Here is a 17,537-nt window from a genome sequence, read left to right on the forward strand (position 1 = left end):
AAACAAACGTTTACTTTTTTTTTCCATTTACGATACTTGAATTGTATATATTGAAATTGTCAATTGCATAAAAAAAAAATAAAAAGCAAATACCAAAAGAAGAAAAAAAAATAAGTTAATGTCACATTGTCAAAGCTTGAATTCTCACTCAAATTTATTGTCTCTGATTTTTTATTATTATTTAGGAAATTGGACGATTGGACAATTGCTGCCATTCAATCGACATTGCAGCTTCTAGGAGCACATATTTAGGGTACATTATTATAAATTTTTTTTAAAATTATTTTTATCAACTAAATTTTTTTCCATCTTTTTAAATGTCTCGTTTATTTTTTCTTTTTTCATTGCACAATCCTTTAAATATTTTTACACTTTTTTCTCTCTAAATTCAATTATCAAAATAATAATTACAATTAATAATTTTTAATTCATTTTTGCATTAAAAATAAATTTTATTAATTTATTAAACTAGGGTAATTTTGTATTTTCTATTTTTAACATTGGCATGATATTTCAAATTATTTAAAATGATTACCTTCTTTTTTTCTTCTCAATGTTTTTTTTTATGCTGCATCCAACTTGACATTTAAAAAAATAATTATCAAAAAAGCATTACACTATTTACCATAATAATTATTCCATTGTCAATAAACACTCACTTCTATAGTTGTCATTTTTTTTTTTTTATTTCAAACTTTGCTTGCTCTTTCAATTATCCTGAAAATTAATTAAAATTATGTAATCAGCCTTATTTAACACATGCTACTTGTCTTGCTCTATATAATTTTTTTTTTTTTTTATCAACTTCAAAATACACACAAGTAAATAAAATTAATAATGTAAAATATGTTATTATTATTTTTCAACTTTTTCATTTATATATTTATATTATTACATTTTTTACAACTCTTGTTTTTCTTTATCATCAACAAAAAATAAAGAATATATCGTTTGAATTTATCGTATATATTTATTTTTATTTTTTATCACGACTTAATGTCAAGCAAAAAAATAAAAAAAACAGCAAGTTTCATTTTGCCATGTAGTTTTTTGCCAGCTGTCTCAATACAGTCACGACAGTTATAAAAATAAACACCAATAAAATAATAACATTTGAAATATAAAAAATATATAAACGAACACTTTTAATTTATAAAATTTTGATAATGATAAGAAACCGAGAATAAATAGTACATATAGTAATGTGATATAGAGTCGAATACAAATTACGATGAAGAAGATTAAATGGAGAGACGCAGTGTTGATGCAGCTGGTGAATCGATTAATCATCTGTCCAATCCGCGGTGATGGATCAATCCACCGATGACCCTGAAAGCTGCCCAATGACCTGGAAATATATTTTTTTTTTTTTTTTTAAATATGACAAGGAATAACTAACAACAGGAAACATAAAGACAAAATCATAAAAAAAAAAATTGAAGGATTTTGTGTTCAACGATTAACCTGTATTATCTGACTGATTTTTTTGTGTACTTGGATAAATATCTGTACTATCTATATGATCCAGAAAAAAGAATATAAAAATGAACGTTTAAACTAATGTGAATTGGAAAAATATAAGATAAAAAAATAAATGAAAAAAAAAATATTGAAACAAGTGGTAATATTGGAGGCGCTTTTTTTGTTATTTTATTTATTTTTGTTTAAATTAATGTAGACGACGATTATTCTAGTGTCATTGTGATGATGTATGAGGGTTTTTATATTGAGTGTCGTCACATGCTGTAGGCCACATTTATATAAAACACAATAAACTCGTGCTCAGGATGAGACTCCCCTCTAGAAAAATGAAATAAAAAAGTTTAAAAAAAAAATACCTCGAGGGTATATCTCAGCTTTTACAGTACACAAACACACATACCCTCGTGTTTTATACTTTTATATTATAAGGAGAAAAAAAAAAAAACAGAATTATAACCCACAATTCATTTTACTCTTTTGTGTAAAAATAATTTTATTATTGCTTCATAAAAATGCACAATAAAAAGAATTGAAAATGAAAAAAAAATATCACGTGCGTTAAGTTGTGTGCACCTTTAACATCATACAACTAATTTTTATATAACTTGAAAAATAATAATAAATTTATATAAATAACAATAAATACTGCAGATAAAATTTTTATAAAATACTAGATTTTTTTTTTTAGAAAATTCAATATTCAAGGACATTTAAACAAAATTTGTCGTTGGAAAATTGTCGAGATTTTCTTTAACATTTTATAAAAAAAAAAACTACTTTAAAATATCATTCAATAGATAAAAAATGTAATAATAATAAAAAAAATCGATATAGAATAAAATGGATAAGAAAAGCTCAAAGAGGAGATGATATATACTAAAGTTGGTTTTTTTTATGTTGTGTTGAGTACATTTGTGGTTGGATAAAAATTATTATTGAAATATCACATTTTAAAAATCCTTTCTTTTTTTTTTTTCAATTGTAATTTTTTTTTTAAATCAAATTTTATTAAATATATTTTTTTTTATTTGTTTTTCAATGGTTTTTATATTTTTTTTTTTTCACAGAAAATATGTACTAGCTTCTATTTAGTATTCGAATTGCAAATTCGAGTTAAAAATTCAAGACCATTTTTTTTTTTTCTTTTCACGAAGCTCACTTGAAGCCTTTTGGCATCTCGTTTTTGCCATTTGCCAGTCGCGATTTAATTCACGTGCGCTTACTAAGGAAATACGTAAAAAAAAAAATATTAAAAGAACGTGCAAACATAAAAGAAAATAATAATAAAAATAATAGAAAAAAAAAAAAATTAGAAAAGCTTAATTTGACTAAAGTATATGCTTTTTCATATTTATAATTTTTTTTCTTCACACAATTTTTTAATTTATTTTTCTTTTCAAAGTGTAAATTAATTACAACAACTATTATCTGTAATCAACTGTTGTTGCCTTATTTTTAATTTACTTTTTTTTTTCAATCAATTCATTTTTTATTTAAAAAAAAAATGATATCATTTAAATTTCTCTTTTATATTTTACATATGAGGTTTTTTTTTAAATATTAAAACCTGGGAAAGAATTGTCAGTGAGCATTGATACTGACATTATTTCCTCTTGTTTTATTTTTTCCCTTTTTTTTTGTTCGACTTTTCCACAGTCGTTCAACCGTTTGATTTTTCCGGACCCTGAAGGCACACTGTCGGGACTCAGCTTACAAACATCGGAAAACGTTTTGTAATATTCGTTTTTTTTTTTTTTTCCTCTTCAATTATTTATTTTTTCCACATTACAAAAATATCTGAATATTTTTTTTTCTCATAATCATTTTCAAAAGCTACAAAAATATAAAATCGGATATTGGATACATGGAAAATATTGAATAGGTTGCTCCAATAAAATTAAATCGATAAAACTTGCTTTGATGAAACAAAGAGAAAAATAGAATTTTTTTAAAAATCTATCATTTATTTACAAGCCTCAAAAAAAATATATTCCTTTGTAAAAAAAAAGCGTTAATATAAAATTTTTATTTTGTATTTAAAATAATTATAATAATAAAATCATTTATTATCATTGTATGTTATTAATTAAATAATTAAGATAAAATATAATATATATTGCAAAATCAGTCATGAAAAATGACATGAACTTTTGACTCGTGGTCACGCCCTGTAAATCCAGCTATCATCGACCACTACGATTCAATTTAATTCACTTGAAAGTTTGTCGAATTAAATGTAAAATTACCAGATGTGTACAATTAATTTCTCAATATGTCAAGTATTGCCAAAAAGTCATTTGACCTTTCATCTTTAGCCAATTATTATTCAGAAAAATAAACAAATTTCAATATCAAATTTAAACTAAAATAAAAATCAACTGTTATATTTCTAAAATATATAAATATTTAAATAAAAAAAAAACAAACAATTATTAAAATATATTAATGAAAATTAATTATTAAATTTTTAAAAATAATATCAATTTTTAATTGACAAAAAAAAAGCACATTTTGTAAATTCAATTTTTAAATTTACTTATCAATTTATTTTTCAATTTAAATAATAGACAATTGATAATAAAAAAATTTACAGTTAAAATTAGCTATTAAAAATAAAGTCGTAACAATTTGTATGTTTTTTTTTTTTTTATAGAAGTAGTAACGGCTAGATGCTTGTTGGTCTGACAACAGCCTGGTTTTTCTACTTGTACACAATAAAAGTTGATCTGACTGGGCTATTATTTTTAGCATTGAAATACATGTGCTGATAAAAATAATAAATTTTCAAATGATTAAGTGAAAAATAAAATGTATATAAAGGGGTTAATACTCTGTCCATTGATTTTTATATATCCATTTAAAAATCAGTACTATCTCAAACAGACGTTATAAAGTAATAAAAAAAAAAAACATATATAATACATATCACAAGCCAAAAGTCTCATTTATGAGTATTTTATAGACACTTGGACGAGTAATATCACGGTCGTTTACCTTTTTTAATGTTTTGATTTATTTATCTATAGTAAATTGATAAAAAATCAACAATAAAAGTTCAAAAAAATAATAGCAATAATATAAATAAAATAAAACAATGTAAATATAAATAAAATAAACATAAAATATTATGCAAATATAATTAAAAAACATTTAATATTAAACAATTAAAATATGACTTAATTTTTTTATAATAAATTGATACAACAAACAAAAATAAAAATTATAAAAAAATTATATAAAAATATTTAAAAATGATTTTACATAAAGTTATGTATTTTTTTTTTAAATAAAAAAAGTTTATTAATAAATAGATGTATAGTTAAAAATATAGATGCATGATAAAGATGATTTTTGATCAAGGATATATATTATCGAGAGACGCGTGCCTCTAGGTCGACTATTGTTGTCTTGTCAGTGGCCCTGAGCTTTTAGCACTATGTATAGTTGGTCGAGGCTATATTAGGCTCTGTCTTGTGTATACGATGATAACTGGGATAAGGTCAAGCACCCCTTCATTTTTTTTTCTTCTCTTTTATATACTTTTTTTTTTTTTATTAAATATACATTGTGAATAATTTTTTTATTATTTTTTAAACCTTTTATTACAAGCTGATATAGAAAAAAAAATTTTTTTTTTTTTCTTTCATGTTGGGAGATATTTTTAAATTTATTTTTATAATATTATATAAAATATATAATTATAAAAATTCAGTGGAATACATGAAAATGGTATTGACACCATCTCGTCTACTTCAAACATACCGCATACTGTAAAGATTCACAGTATAAGGTGGATTTTTTTTAACAGTATTTGGTGTATATTAAACCATATATTCTGTTGATATTTTTAGAGTATGTGGTATCTTTGGAGTAGACGAGATGGTACCATTTTCAAAAGCATTTTTCTAATGGTAAGTTTACACAAAAAAAAATTTCAAAAGAAAACTGAAATTACTTTAATGAATTTAGATAGTTTGTATGTGAGACATATACTATCTGGTTGCACTAGTACACAAATTATTGATCGATGATCTATCATAAATAAAAAAATACACGCCAACTCAACTAAGTGAATTAATTCTTCGTTGTTATAAAGTATATATCAACAAATATCTTTAATTCCTATTTATAATATTTTTTTATTCTTGTATAAAAAAATTATCATAAATACAACCCTAGTGAAAGTTTTTTTTTCAAATTACTCCATGATTACTCCGTATTTCTTCGAAATTTACCCATACGGAGAAATGACGAGAAAATTTTTTTACTTTCTCCGAAAATTACAGTTGATGGAAACAAAATAATGGAAATACATCAACATGCGTGTTGATGATTATTGGCAATCTCGTTGATAAAAAAAGCAATGTGTACATATCCGCGTTATTTGATTTGACGATTACCCCTATTACTTATCAAGTTATACTCAACTTTTTCTCTACAAAAAAATAAATCCAAATCTCACTATTGTGCTACTTCTAAATCTATGATCAAGTCGTTAGTCTTTTTTATTATTTTTTGTTTGTTTTATATTAAAAGTATTTCAACATTTATATAGACCGATTAATTTATTAATTTTTTCAATCACAATAACTACAATTATTGTCAGTACAAAAAAAAACAAAAAATTATTATTGAAAAAAAATAACTTTATCTCAATTTTCATGCCAATATTTTATTATTAATTTTATACTTAGAATTATTATTATTATTTTTTATTTATCTAAAAAAATTGATGCGTCAATAAATTGTTTTTTTTTTTTTATTAATTGTTCATTTTCATTTTTTTATATATTCATGGTGGAAAGTACAAAACAAAAAAAAATGACAAACGTCTGACTGAGAGGAATTTAATTTTTCCTCTTTTAATTTTTTTTTTTTTTATCAAGTAAACAAGAATTTTAATGGAGTGCTAAACTCGATCAGCAAATTCTATTGTGATGTTTTTTTTTACATTTAAAAAATTTAATGCACGATTGCATGAGAAAAAAAAAAGATAAAAGTTTTCAGGTTTTATATATTTTTATTTTTTCCATCAAATGATTGATGGTTTTTTAATATTCAATATTTTATTTTTTATAGATGCCATGGAATTGAGCATCGTCGACACTCGGGTAAACATGGAAAACACTCATCCCAACAATTTGAATCAGCTTGGCCTTTCTCGCAGTAAGTAAATTAATATTTAAAATTAATAAAACTATTTTAAAATTAACTTATTGAAAATGAATTTTTTTTTTCATTTGTAAATTATATCACTGATATTTCAATATTCATAAATCAATTATTTAAATTATACTTTCAAATGAATTTCATGATTTGATTACAAAAGATATTATCCAACTTTTTTTTTTTTTTCTGTTTCAATAAAGTTAAGTACCTTTAGACACGTATACACACAATGGATTTATTATATATATATATTTTTTAGGCACTTTAACAAAGCTTCGAAATTTCATATTATATTTAATTTAAATTTAATTTATTGATATGAAAAATTTTTTTAAAAATAAATCTACGATTGAAATTTATATGATTATACAAAAAAAAAAAAATTAATTTATAATCGATATTAATTAGCAGTTCGTTAGTATTGATTCAAATTAATTTTATATATATTTAAATTGAGAGAAAATAAAGTATTATTTAGAAAATAATTATTGACTTCAATCATTGGCTAGTGATATAATCAAATTGCCATCAGCCTTCTCCGTTGGGAGATTTGAGAGGATCGAAAGTATTGACAAGACAATTTCCGGAGGTAATTTTTTGTTAGAGTCAAACTATTGCGGCCGAAAAAAGCTGTTTATAAACTCTCTCAAGCTTCAAGTGAAAATCCAACAACATAAAATTCTTCTTCTTTATTCCAAATACAAAAAAAATCAAATAAAAAAAAAAACAAGAAAAAACATCCGCATCCTGTTGGCGCAAACAAATCAGTTTTCTTTTTTTATTTATTTTTTTTGTTATTAGTTGAGTTGGCGCGTATTCTTTTGATCAATAATTTGTGTACCAGTGCAACCAGATGGTATATGTCTCACATACAACTATCTATTTTCTCATTGGCTAGACAACAAACTCTATGTACATTACGTTTGATGGCGCCACGCTCTGTGAATTACCCAAATTTTTATCAAACATTTTTATCAATTATTTAATTATTTATTTCACTTATTTATATTTTATATTATGAGGCATTTTATCTTCTCCTCTTTTTGCTTTTATAAATTATCATTTTCATTATTTTGCATTACGAAATTATTACACTCTTAAGTACTTGTATATTTTTTTATTTTTTCTATTTTTTCTTCCATTCATAAATTCCGTTGATGGTTATTTTTCTTTATGTATTTTTTATTCTAATTATTTTAAATTATTTTCATAAACAATTTATATTTTTTTCTTTATTAATCAATTATTACGGGGAATTGTTAAATTAATTTTTCATCAATTTTTTTCAACTTGATTTGAATAATTTAAAGCTGCACATTTTCGCTGTGATGAAATTTAAATTTTAAATTTTTTTTATCAGCTTGTTAGCGTTTAATTGTACTGAATGAAATTTTATTTTTTTTATTTTAAATAAATATAGATGTTTATTGAAATATATTAAACGACAAAAATATAATTTTTTATTTTGAATTCTACGTAATTACTGTTTATATTTTTTTTTTTTATTTCGAAATTTTTTCTTTTTGTTTAATGAGAATTTTACAAGAGTAAAAGTCGAGATGTAATAAATGGTAGATGCAATTAGAAGAATTGTGTGGTTTAAGGGTGTCAAGAGTGTCAAGCAAGACAGAAAATCAGAAAATATAAGTCTCAAGAAAAGAGGTAGTCAAAAAGTCCTCATAGAATGACCTCAGCACTGTGATTGGTCGATAACACTAAAAATAGATAAATAAAAAAAAATTTATTTTCCCTTTTTTTCGATATTTTAAATTATATTTTTGTACTGTCGTCCACACCCTTGTGCCCTTATGCTCAGAAATTGTGTCATGATATATTAACTTGGCAATTTTTACAAGTTACAATATCATATTTTTAAATTCGAAAAAAAAAAATACTTGTCGTACTCATTTATAATGAAAATTTATGTAAAATAAAAATTGTTTATTCAATTGATTACTCAGAAAAAAAAGGCTAGTTAATGGTAAATCATATTAAAGTCAATACAAAATATAAATATTCATATAAATTTTTAAATTTCAAAAAAAAAAAATTTCCAATTCGTGAGTTTTAAATTAATTTTGTTTATGTTTTTTTCAACACACGTATGTTTTAAAGTTGGTGATGAGTTGAGCAAAAACAGAAGCCTGTATAACTTGAAAATAATGTGAACAGAAAATAAAAAAGATAATGAATAGTGAAGCTGCAAGTGACAAAGGGCTGCGGTATTTTTTTTTTTTTTTTTTTCCATCGTTGAGTGAACACGAAATTAATTTTGTCCAACACGAAGCTCATCCAAGCGTCGTGTTTTAAGGGTGATACATTTGCTCTTTTTTTATTTTTTGAAACATAAAAAAATTTTTATTAAATTTATTTTTAAAATTCTTTGAATTATTTTAATTTTTTCTTATTGATTATACGTATTTTAATCTTGTTTTTTTATTCTCTTATTTTAATTAAAATATTAGTATTAGAATTTATCTGCATGTAAAATTAAAGATTTTTTTTTTCAAAGTTATGCAATCCTTGTCTGCATAGACACATGTTTTTCGATTGTGCAAAAAAGCTCAAGATAGTGGCGCCTCTTTGCGGTGAGCTTTTGAAGAATAAATGTCGGTATTAGTCTTCGGGGTAAACTGTACCTTCTGATAGTCAATCTGAAAAACAACCCTTAAAAAATTATATTGAAAAAAAATAAAACTTTTATCCATACCGTAAGAATTAATGAAAAATAATTTTTAAAATATTTTTTTACATTAAAAATTTTCAAATTTGTTTTTGTTTTTTTTATTACAAATTTTTTATGTATGCTTATTTATTTATTGAGTAATATAATATTAAATTTATTCATCGAAATCTTGAGCTATGATTAATTAATAAATTTTGTTGCAAAAAATAAATAACCGAATACAAGAATACAGCGCTCGGAAATAAATGGATGAAAAATGAATTAAAAATTAAGGGATGATAATTTTTAGCGCAGTCGCAGGATCATTTGACATTGCATGTTGGTTGCATACTGGGTAGTGACAGGTGTCGCCCATTCTAAGGGGTTGAAATAGTCATTCTTCTATTAAATAAACCCGCTTAAAAAATAATCTAATAAATATCTTTTAGTAAAAAAATTTCAAAGACAAACAAAAAGTGCTATTATAAAAATTAAAACGTCATGAAAATGGGGTAGAAGAGTGCGTGAAGAACAAAACTTGAATAAAGGGTTAAGACAGTTCCTGAAAAAAAAAACCAATAGCTAAAAAGAAAAAAAAAATGTGCAGACTGAGCTAATGACGTAGACAAAATTTTGCGTAACAAATTTATAAAAATTGAAAAATAAATTAATAGTGTACTTTTAATGTTATTTAAAAATGAATAATGACAGTGTAGATATAATAGAAAATTAAAAATCTAAAAAATATTGATAAATAAATATCAAAGAAAGTTTGAAATAAATTTTTTAAATAAAATAAAAAACGAAAAAAAAAAAAAAGAAGTTGCAAAAAATTAATAGAAAGATATTCTTGAAATGGGTTTAACTGAAAAATACGAGGTGAAAAATACCACAACACTTGCAGAAACAATAAAGCTCAATTTATCAGATATATCATTTGGCAATATGACTCGTTGAAAATTGGACCCTCGAGTTTTTCAATAATAATCCACTCGAGAGTCCAGTCAGCAAGATCAATCATTCTCAAGAGACTGCTGATATGGAAAATAAAAAAAAAAAATTTAATTATAAATAAAATATTAACAATAATAAATAATGCTTTTTTTTAAAAACATGCTTTTTGGCTCAATTGTTACATAGCTCAAATATAAAAATTTAGCATTAATAATTTTTTAAATAATTTAAAAATGAAAGTGACTGATAACCGTCCTTGAATAAATATTAATAATCAATTGCTTATATTGTTTATATAAACTAATTTAGATGTTTGTTAAAATATATTAAAAAAAAATATCAATTTATTGGTAATTTATTTTTTAAAATTATATATATCTATATTAAAAAATTTATTAATCGTGCGCAAGCTCAGTGCCTTGACAACCAAGACGCCTGTTTTGTTCCTTTTTTTTTCTTTTATTATATTGCCTGGCGCAATATCATACCTGCAAGTTTCTAGAAATACATATATCAAAGTTTTATCGTGAGTTGCAAATAGTCCATCAAAAAAATTTAAAAAACAAAAAGAAAAACATTGACATTGCTTTAAACGAATTAACCAACAACGAAGGTTTTTTTTTTGGGCTGGTAAATTAGCAGTTGGCAGTTTTTTTAAATAAAAAATATTTTCTTCTACAGTGATTGATTTATACAATAAATAATAATAAATAATATTAAGTGAGAATACTACTCAATCACTTGATTAAAAAAAAATAATAATATTTGGATATATTTATAAACAATTTGTTATTGGCACATTTACTATACAGCATTGTTATTTTATTTTGTCGATGAGTTATTTGACAATTGTCATCATCAAGTGATACAAACCTAGCTGTAGTCAGACACAGATAATTGAGTAAAAAAAAATATTTAAAGCATTGAGACAATCGACTGAGACGATCATAAATAAAAAATCGATAATCTGAGGGATTGAGAACATGTCCTTCATAACAATTCTACGAAAATGTTTTAAAAAAACTCGACGTATAATTAGCCATTTATTAAATGGATAAATAAATTAAAAAAATAATAATCTTGAGAAAAAAAAAGAATAAATATATACAGAAGAATAAGAAAAAAAGACATTTAAAAATGACAAAATACAGCTTTGCAAGACTTGCTATATGGCGACCAAGAAGATCAACAATTTCTCAACTCCCAAATAATCAGGAAAACAACCCTCTCATGTACGCAAAATAATAAAATATAATTCGCAAATTAATGTTATGTAATTGTTTATTTTTTTTTAATGTTTAATATTTTTTTTTTCACGCAATATATATATTTTATTGTTAAAATAATAAAAAATTTTACGGTCGTTTGTTTATACACAATTATTGTTATTGATGTTTAAATTTATATTTTTTTTATTTGCAAAATGCTCACGCCTGGCTTGCCCACAAACAACAAATTATTTGCAATGAATATATATTTTTTTTTAAATTTGCTTCCACATTGTGCCTTAAAAAAAAAAAAAATAAATAAATATATTTATAATGTAGATTGTTAAATAATTATTTTATTTGAAAAAAATTTTAAATATCAATGTTTTTTGTGTAATTTATTTCAGTCACTGCTTATTGCTGTGTGCTAAATTTTTTTTTTTTTTTATTTAAATAAAAATAATAAATGTTAACTGTGTTTTATGTATATATCATTTCAATTTTTATCAAGATCATTACCTCGTAATCATTTTATGCAATTTCCCTTTCCAATAATTTTTTTTTTCTTTACAATGTTTTTTCATAAGGTTGATATGAATATTTTCTTTTTTTATTATTCATTGAATAGTGTGTATATTTATCAACAAGTTATATCAATATTTCGATTATACAATTGAATAATAATAATGCATTTTATTATTCAATGTTTTGCACGATGTTTTGTCAAAATAAACCGTTGAAATTTCGATTCAATGAGATAAGATAATAGCTGAATGCTCCATTGTATGTTCAGATAAATTATTATCATCATTATTATTATTACGTATTCACATCTTTCTTAGAAACTTAAAAATAACAAAAAATTATTTATTATATAAATCATTAATTCAATTTATTCATTTTTTTTTTCTCCAAAATTTGCATTACAATACAGTATAATTAAATAATACAATGAAGCATTAATTAAAATATATAAAAATGAAAAAAAATTATTTAATTTATAAAAAACATATGAGTGAATAATGTATAATAATTTTTACGATATTTAAATTGTTTTTTTTTTTTACCTGAATAATTAATTATTCAACTGATAAAACATGTGAAGTAATTTATGTTTTTTTTTCGACTTAAATTTAATATCAAACAAAAAAAAAATTAAATGAGTAATTTATACAAATAGTAACTGGTCTTTGTTGATTTTCAAATCGTGACCTAACCATGTCAAAAGCTTTTGTCTAGTATTGATCTTTCAATTCTCTTTTCGTCTCATATACCTGGAACAAATTACCCTTCTTTTGTGCCACAAAACTTCACTTGTACTTCACACAAACTACTAGACTTTTACCACAAATATTTATCACGTAAAGCATTTTTTAAAAAAATATTCTTGACATGTACTTTAAACAAACAGCTGACGTTTTTGCACCTTAATAAACATTTAATTATAAAAAAAAGAAAAATGATATATCAAAAGCTAATGTTCAAATTTTTAACTAGGATATAATAACAACAGGAAAAAAAATATGTGATAAAGATCGTGAGTTTAATATCGGTCAACGATGAAATCCTTTTTAGATGATCGATTATTTTTTTTTTTTTTATTTTTTTCATTATTTTTATCATCTGACCCGGTGTACTCGACAGGCGATTATCCAGTATTATTATCAAATCAATAAAAAACCCAGTTGAACGAAAAAAAAAAAAAATGTATAAATGTATGATTTTAAAGAACAAAAAAATTAGATATTTTATTTGTCTTGTGAAAAAAAAAAAAACACCTGGTAAACAAAACAAATTAAAAATCATAATTTTATGAAAAAGTTACAAAATTTTCTTGGAATTTACTGAAAATTATTTACAAATTGCGTCAATGTATTTTTTTTTTTTTCTAATTAATTATTCATTATATTATAGTCATGATAAGTCTATAAATATCTACAAAAGTTATAGTTTAAATTTGATTTAAATAATATTTTTAAAAATTATATAAAAATAAATATAATTTATATTCAATTGAAAAATAAAAATATTATTGTAATATGTAATTAATAGTCAAGAGTAACATTAAGTAGACTTTGAAAAATACTTGTTTATTGCACTTTCGTTGAAAAATAAAAATAATAAAAATTTGCTGTTTCGATAAGAGCTTGCAGCAAAGATTGTTAAGTCCGATAGCATGTCGCGTGCTTTTTTGTTCGTTTTAAGGCACCAATGTGTCTGTATTAAAAGCACTATACAAAAGTCTTTTATTCTTTTCAACTCTTTTTTTTAAAAAAAAAACGAAACAAAATAAAATAAAAATACTACCTCAATAAAAAAAAAAAGCTTTCACTACGTCGTCTTGCAAGCATTGCAGCTTTCTGACCTTATCCTTGACAAAAAATAAATATCCACTTGTCACATGAACTTTGCTGAATCATTCCACATTCAGTTTTTATTGCGCGATTTTTTTTTTTTTTTTTAAACCCATATTTAAATTTTGTTTCACATTATCAAAAATGTTTTAATTGTTTTTCAAATTGCCAAAAAATTAAATGAAAATAAAATAATTAAAACTAATTGACAATAAAATAATAAATTGATAATTATTTTTTAGCAATTAAATTGAATAATAATGAAATTAATTTACAATAAAATAATTTTATTATAAAATCAATTTATTTTTTTATTTTATTTATAAAATTAATTTTTTTAACATTGAACTACCTTTTTTTTCTTATATTTCTTGAATTTTTTCTCAGTAATTTGTTGAAGTAAATTATGTAAAAAATGATAGTGTGATAAATTTATAGACAACTGACCTACATATGTTATGTTTATACAAACTTATATACCAATGTACAAATTTAGAACAGACATTCGTTGAAATCAATATCATAATAAATCACTAGATTTTATATAGACTTATGGACATGAACAATTATTATATACATGTCTTATTAAATCAACAATAAATCTATACAATATATATATATCAATTTAAAAAAATATTTTTATATAAAAATTTATTTCTTTTTGAACGTATTTTATAATGCATTTTCATTTGCATTTAAAAGTTTTTGAATTTAGACTTTGTTTTACATTAGAAAATCGTGAAGGATTTAATGACTTTTGATATTCCTAGATTATCCAACTTTTGAACTATGTAAATACGTGAATAAACATTTTAATTAGATATTTAATTTTGAAAATTTTTAACTATAATTATTTGTTTGTAAATTTAAAAATTGGTAAGGTAGAAATTTATTTGCCATCGAATGGATTGAATGAAATTTGTGATCAAATTTTACACAATCGGTATATTGATAAAATTAATTAAAATAAATTTTTTTTCTTTGAATTTTCATTTGCTCTATTTTTTTATTATACAAAAATTGGCATAAATATATTGCAGTGAAAAGTTTTGTGTAATTTATTAACAATACAAGAAATCGTAATTTATACATGAAGCAAAAGTAACTCAACTTAGCTTCAGCTTAGACAAAAAAAAAAAAATACTCAATTTGTATATATTAACACAAATGTAGATTAAAGTAAATACAAGCTACTTTTTATATGTATTTGTGTTTGAACAATAACTTCCGTAAGGTTTAAATTAACAATGAAAATGTCTTGTTAAAAAAATTGGCTAAAAAAAAAACTAGAATTTTGTATATACTTGAAAGATCATTGTCATGATTTATTTTCAATTTATAATTTATTTTAAAATTACCGCCAAATGATGAATAAATTTTTACTTATTTTTTACTTATTTTTAATTAGTTTTATTTGTCAATTTTTTATTTTGTTTATAACCAATTCATTCTTGTTTTCGATTACTTTTATTTATTCATTTTGAATTTCTATACTCGAACCCGTATAACTTATTTTATTCTCAGAATTAATATAATTAAAAAAATAGTTTATTTATTGATTGTGAAACCAATTAAATTTCATGATTATAAACTAAAAAAAAAAAACAACCAATGAACAGCAATAAAAAGTTGAATTAAATTCTCATCAATTTCTTAACACAAAAAACCGCATAATAATAAAAATACTTGCGTACATTTTTTCTTTTTTTTTATGTTCCTTTCTCGATTAGTCTTTCTCTTGATCTTCTTTTTTGAAGATCAAGAAGGGTCCAGATAATATTCATCTCCAAAAAAAAATCAACACGAACCATTGTTCTTCTCGGAATTCAAAATAACAATAAATATTTTTTAAAAAATAAACCCGCATACAAGTTTATAACAAAAAAAAAATTCAAAAAAACATTTAAATATATCATATATAAAATTTACATGGATAAACTATAATTTATTTAAATTACATGTTTTGCAAAATTATGGTGAATTGTATTTTGAAATATAGAAAATTTCATTTACATTATATTCAACACACGTGAATATAAAAATTTACCAAAAATAAAAAAAATATTTAAATAAATTTTTATACATATAAATTTCAAATTTTAATATTAATTATTCATTTAAATAGTCTAAATATTAAATAAACAATATAAATTTTTTTTCTTAAATTATTCCATCTTGTTTATCAATATTTTTTTGTTATTTTGTCTTAAAAATTATTAACAATGTCAAAACTTTAATAATAATAATTAATTTTAATAGAGATATTCATAAACAATTAAAATTTATTTATTTATTTTTTCAATTATCATTAGTTTGTTTTATTTTAAAATGAAATTGTAATATTTTGTAAGTGACCTATGTATGATACTGACCTAGGTTACAGCTGGTCAGGTTCTGGATAGATAATCATGATGATAATCAGGTGAAACGCGCGTGTGCCCCCTTAAGGTGTATGCTTCTCCTATTTTATCTGTATACATATTACTCCTTCCTGTAAATATTTTAAGTGTGGTTGTGCGCGTTAAATTCCCTACTCCGTTTTTCTTCCTGTCCTGCGGGTCTGGTGAACGCGAGTGGCAAGTCTCTGCCAGAGTAACACATCAGTCGTGGTCACAATCACTCAGTCAGTCAGTCACTCAGTTAATTCATTTAATTAGCCATTTAATTTATTATTTAATCACACGTGTCAAATATAATTAATAATAAAAATTTCAATATACACCGGTCAACATAAATTTTTAATCTGACTGCACCAAAATTTAATATTCAAAAGTGTTTTTCTTCGCATATTTTTCTATCTAAATTATAAAAATTAGCTTTAATTGATAATCAAAATATTTTAAATAGCAATTTGTTTAGTGATAAGTGTAGAAATATCTCTCAGGAATTTTTTTCAAGTGAACAAAATTAATAATAAATTAATTTTGTTATTTTTTTTTTTTTTAATTTCAATTTAGTGCTTCTGTTTTGTGTGTCTGTGTGTTTAATTTATTTGTGATTATTTGAAATTATTAAGGGACCATTTGTGATGTACAATCGACAATTAATATTATAGAGGTATAAATAGATTTATTTTTTTTTTAATTTTTAAATTATTTAAATTAATATTTTCAAATTATTTAATGAATTTGTATTGGTGTTTTGTTTTTCGACTTGTTATTTTTGTGTATATATTTTTCATTTTTATATTATTTTATTTTGAAAATGCCGGTTGTGAATGTATCGAGTAAATTTCTATTGAATTTCAAAATACTGTTGTGCGTGTTGAATTGCAATTGCCATCAGAAATACGATTAAAAATAAAACAATAAATAAATAAAATATGAGACAATAAATATTTAATGATAAAGAAAAAACAAGTTTGATTTTATATAAATTTTATTATTATTTAGATTAAAGAAAAAGTTTATATTTCAATTATTAAAATGATAATAATTATTATTTTTTTGAGCTAATTTATCATATAAAAATTATGACGTGATCTAAACTGTGATAGATCATGATGGGGCTAACGCTTACAACAAGCTGTTTGAAAAAAAAAAAAAATAATAAATAAATAAATAATAATTAACAATCAAAAAAATTATTATTATTATTTTTTTATTTATACATTTTACAATAGTGTATTTAAAAAATTACTTAATTTATCAAACTACTGACTTTTAATTGTTCTAAAAAATTTATTGACAATAAATTATTTGTATT

The 17,537-nt window shown here is 22.4% G+C and overlaps 1 protein-coding gene across 7 annotated transcripts in view; it reads left to right on the top strand.

Moving 5' to 3' along the window:
• Positions 1-9,703: 9,703 nt before the first annotated feature.
• The window catches only part of LOC122853020 (potassium/sodium hyperpolarization-activated cyclic nucleotide-gated channel 2), a 35,061-nt gene continuing 27,227 nt past the window's right edge, over positions 9,704-17,537 (top strand). For 3 of the 7 annotated variants that reach the window (XM_044153205.1, XM_044153203.1, XM_044153204.1), the window contains exon 1: positions 9,707-11,502. In XM_044153205.1, coding sequence (XP_044009140.1) covers positions 11,408-11,502 — 95 coding nt within the window. In that variant the 5' untranslated portion in view covers positions 9,707-11,407. Of the gene's footprint in view, positions 11,503-17,537 lie in introns of all 7 variants that reach the window. The other 4 variants (XM_044153206.1, XM_044153207.1, XM_044153201.1 and 1 more) reach the window with 3 other exon arrangements.

This window comes from Aphidius gifuensis, linkage group LG3 (assembly GCF_014905175.1).
Source record: "Aphidius gifuensis isolate YNYX2018 linkage group LG3, ASM1490517v1, whole genome shotgun sequence".
In the NCBI taxonomy this organism is placed as follows: Eukaryota; Metazoa; Arthropoda; class Insecta; order Hymenoptera; family Braconidae; genus Aphidius; species Aphidius gifuensis.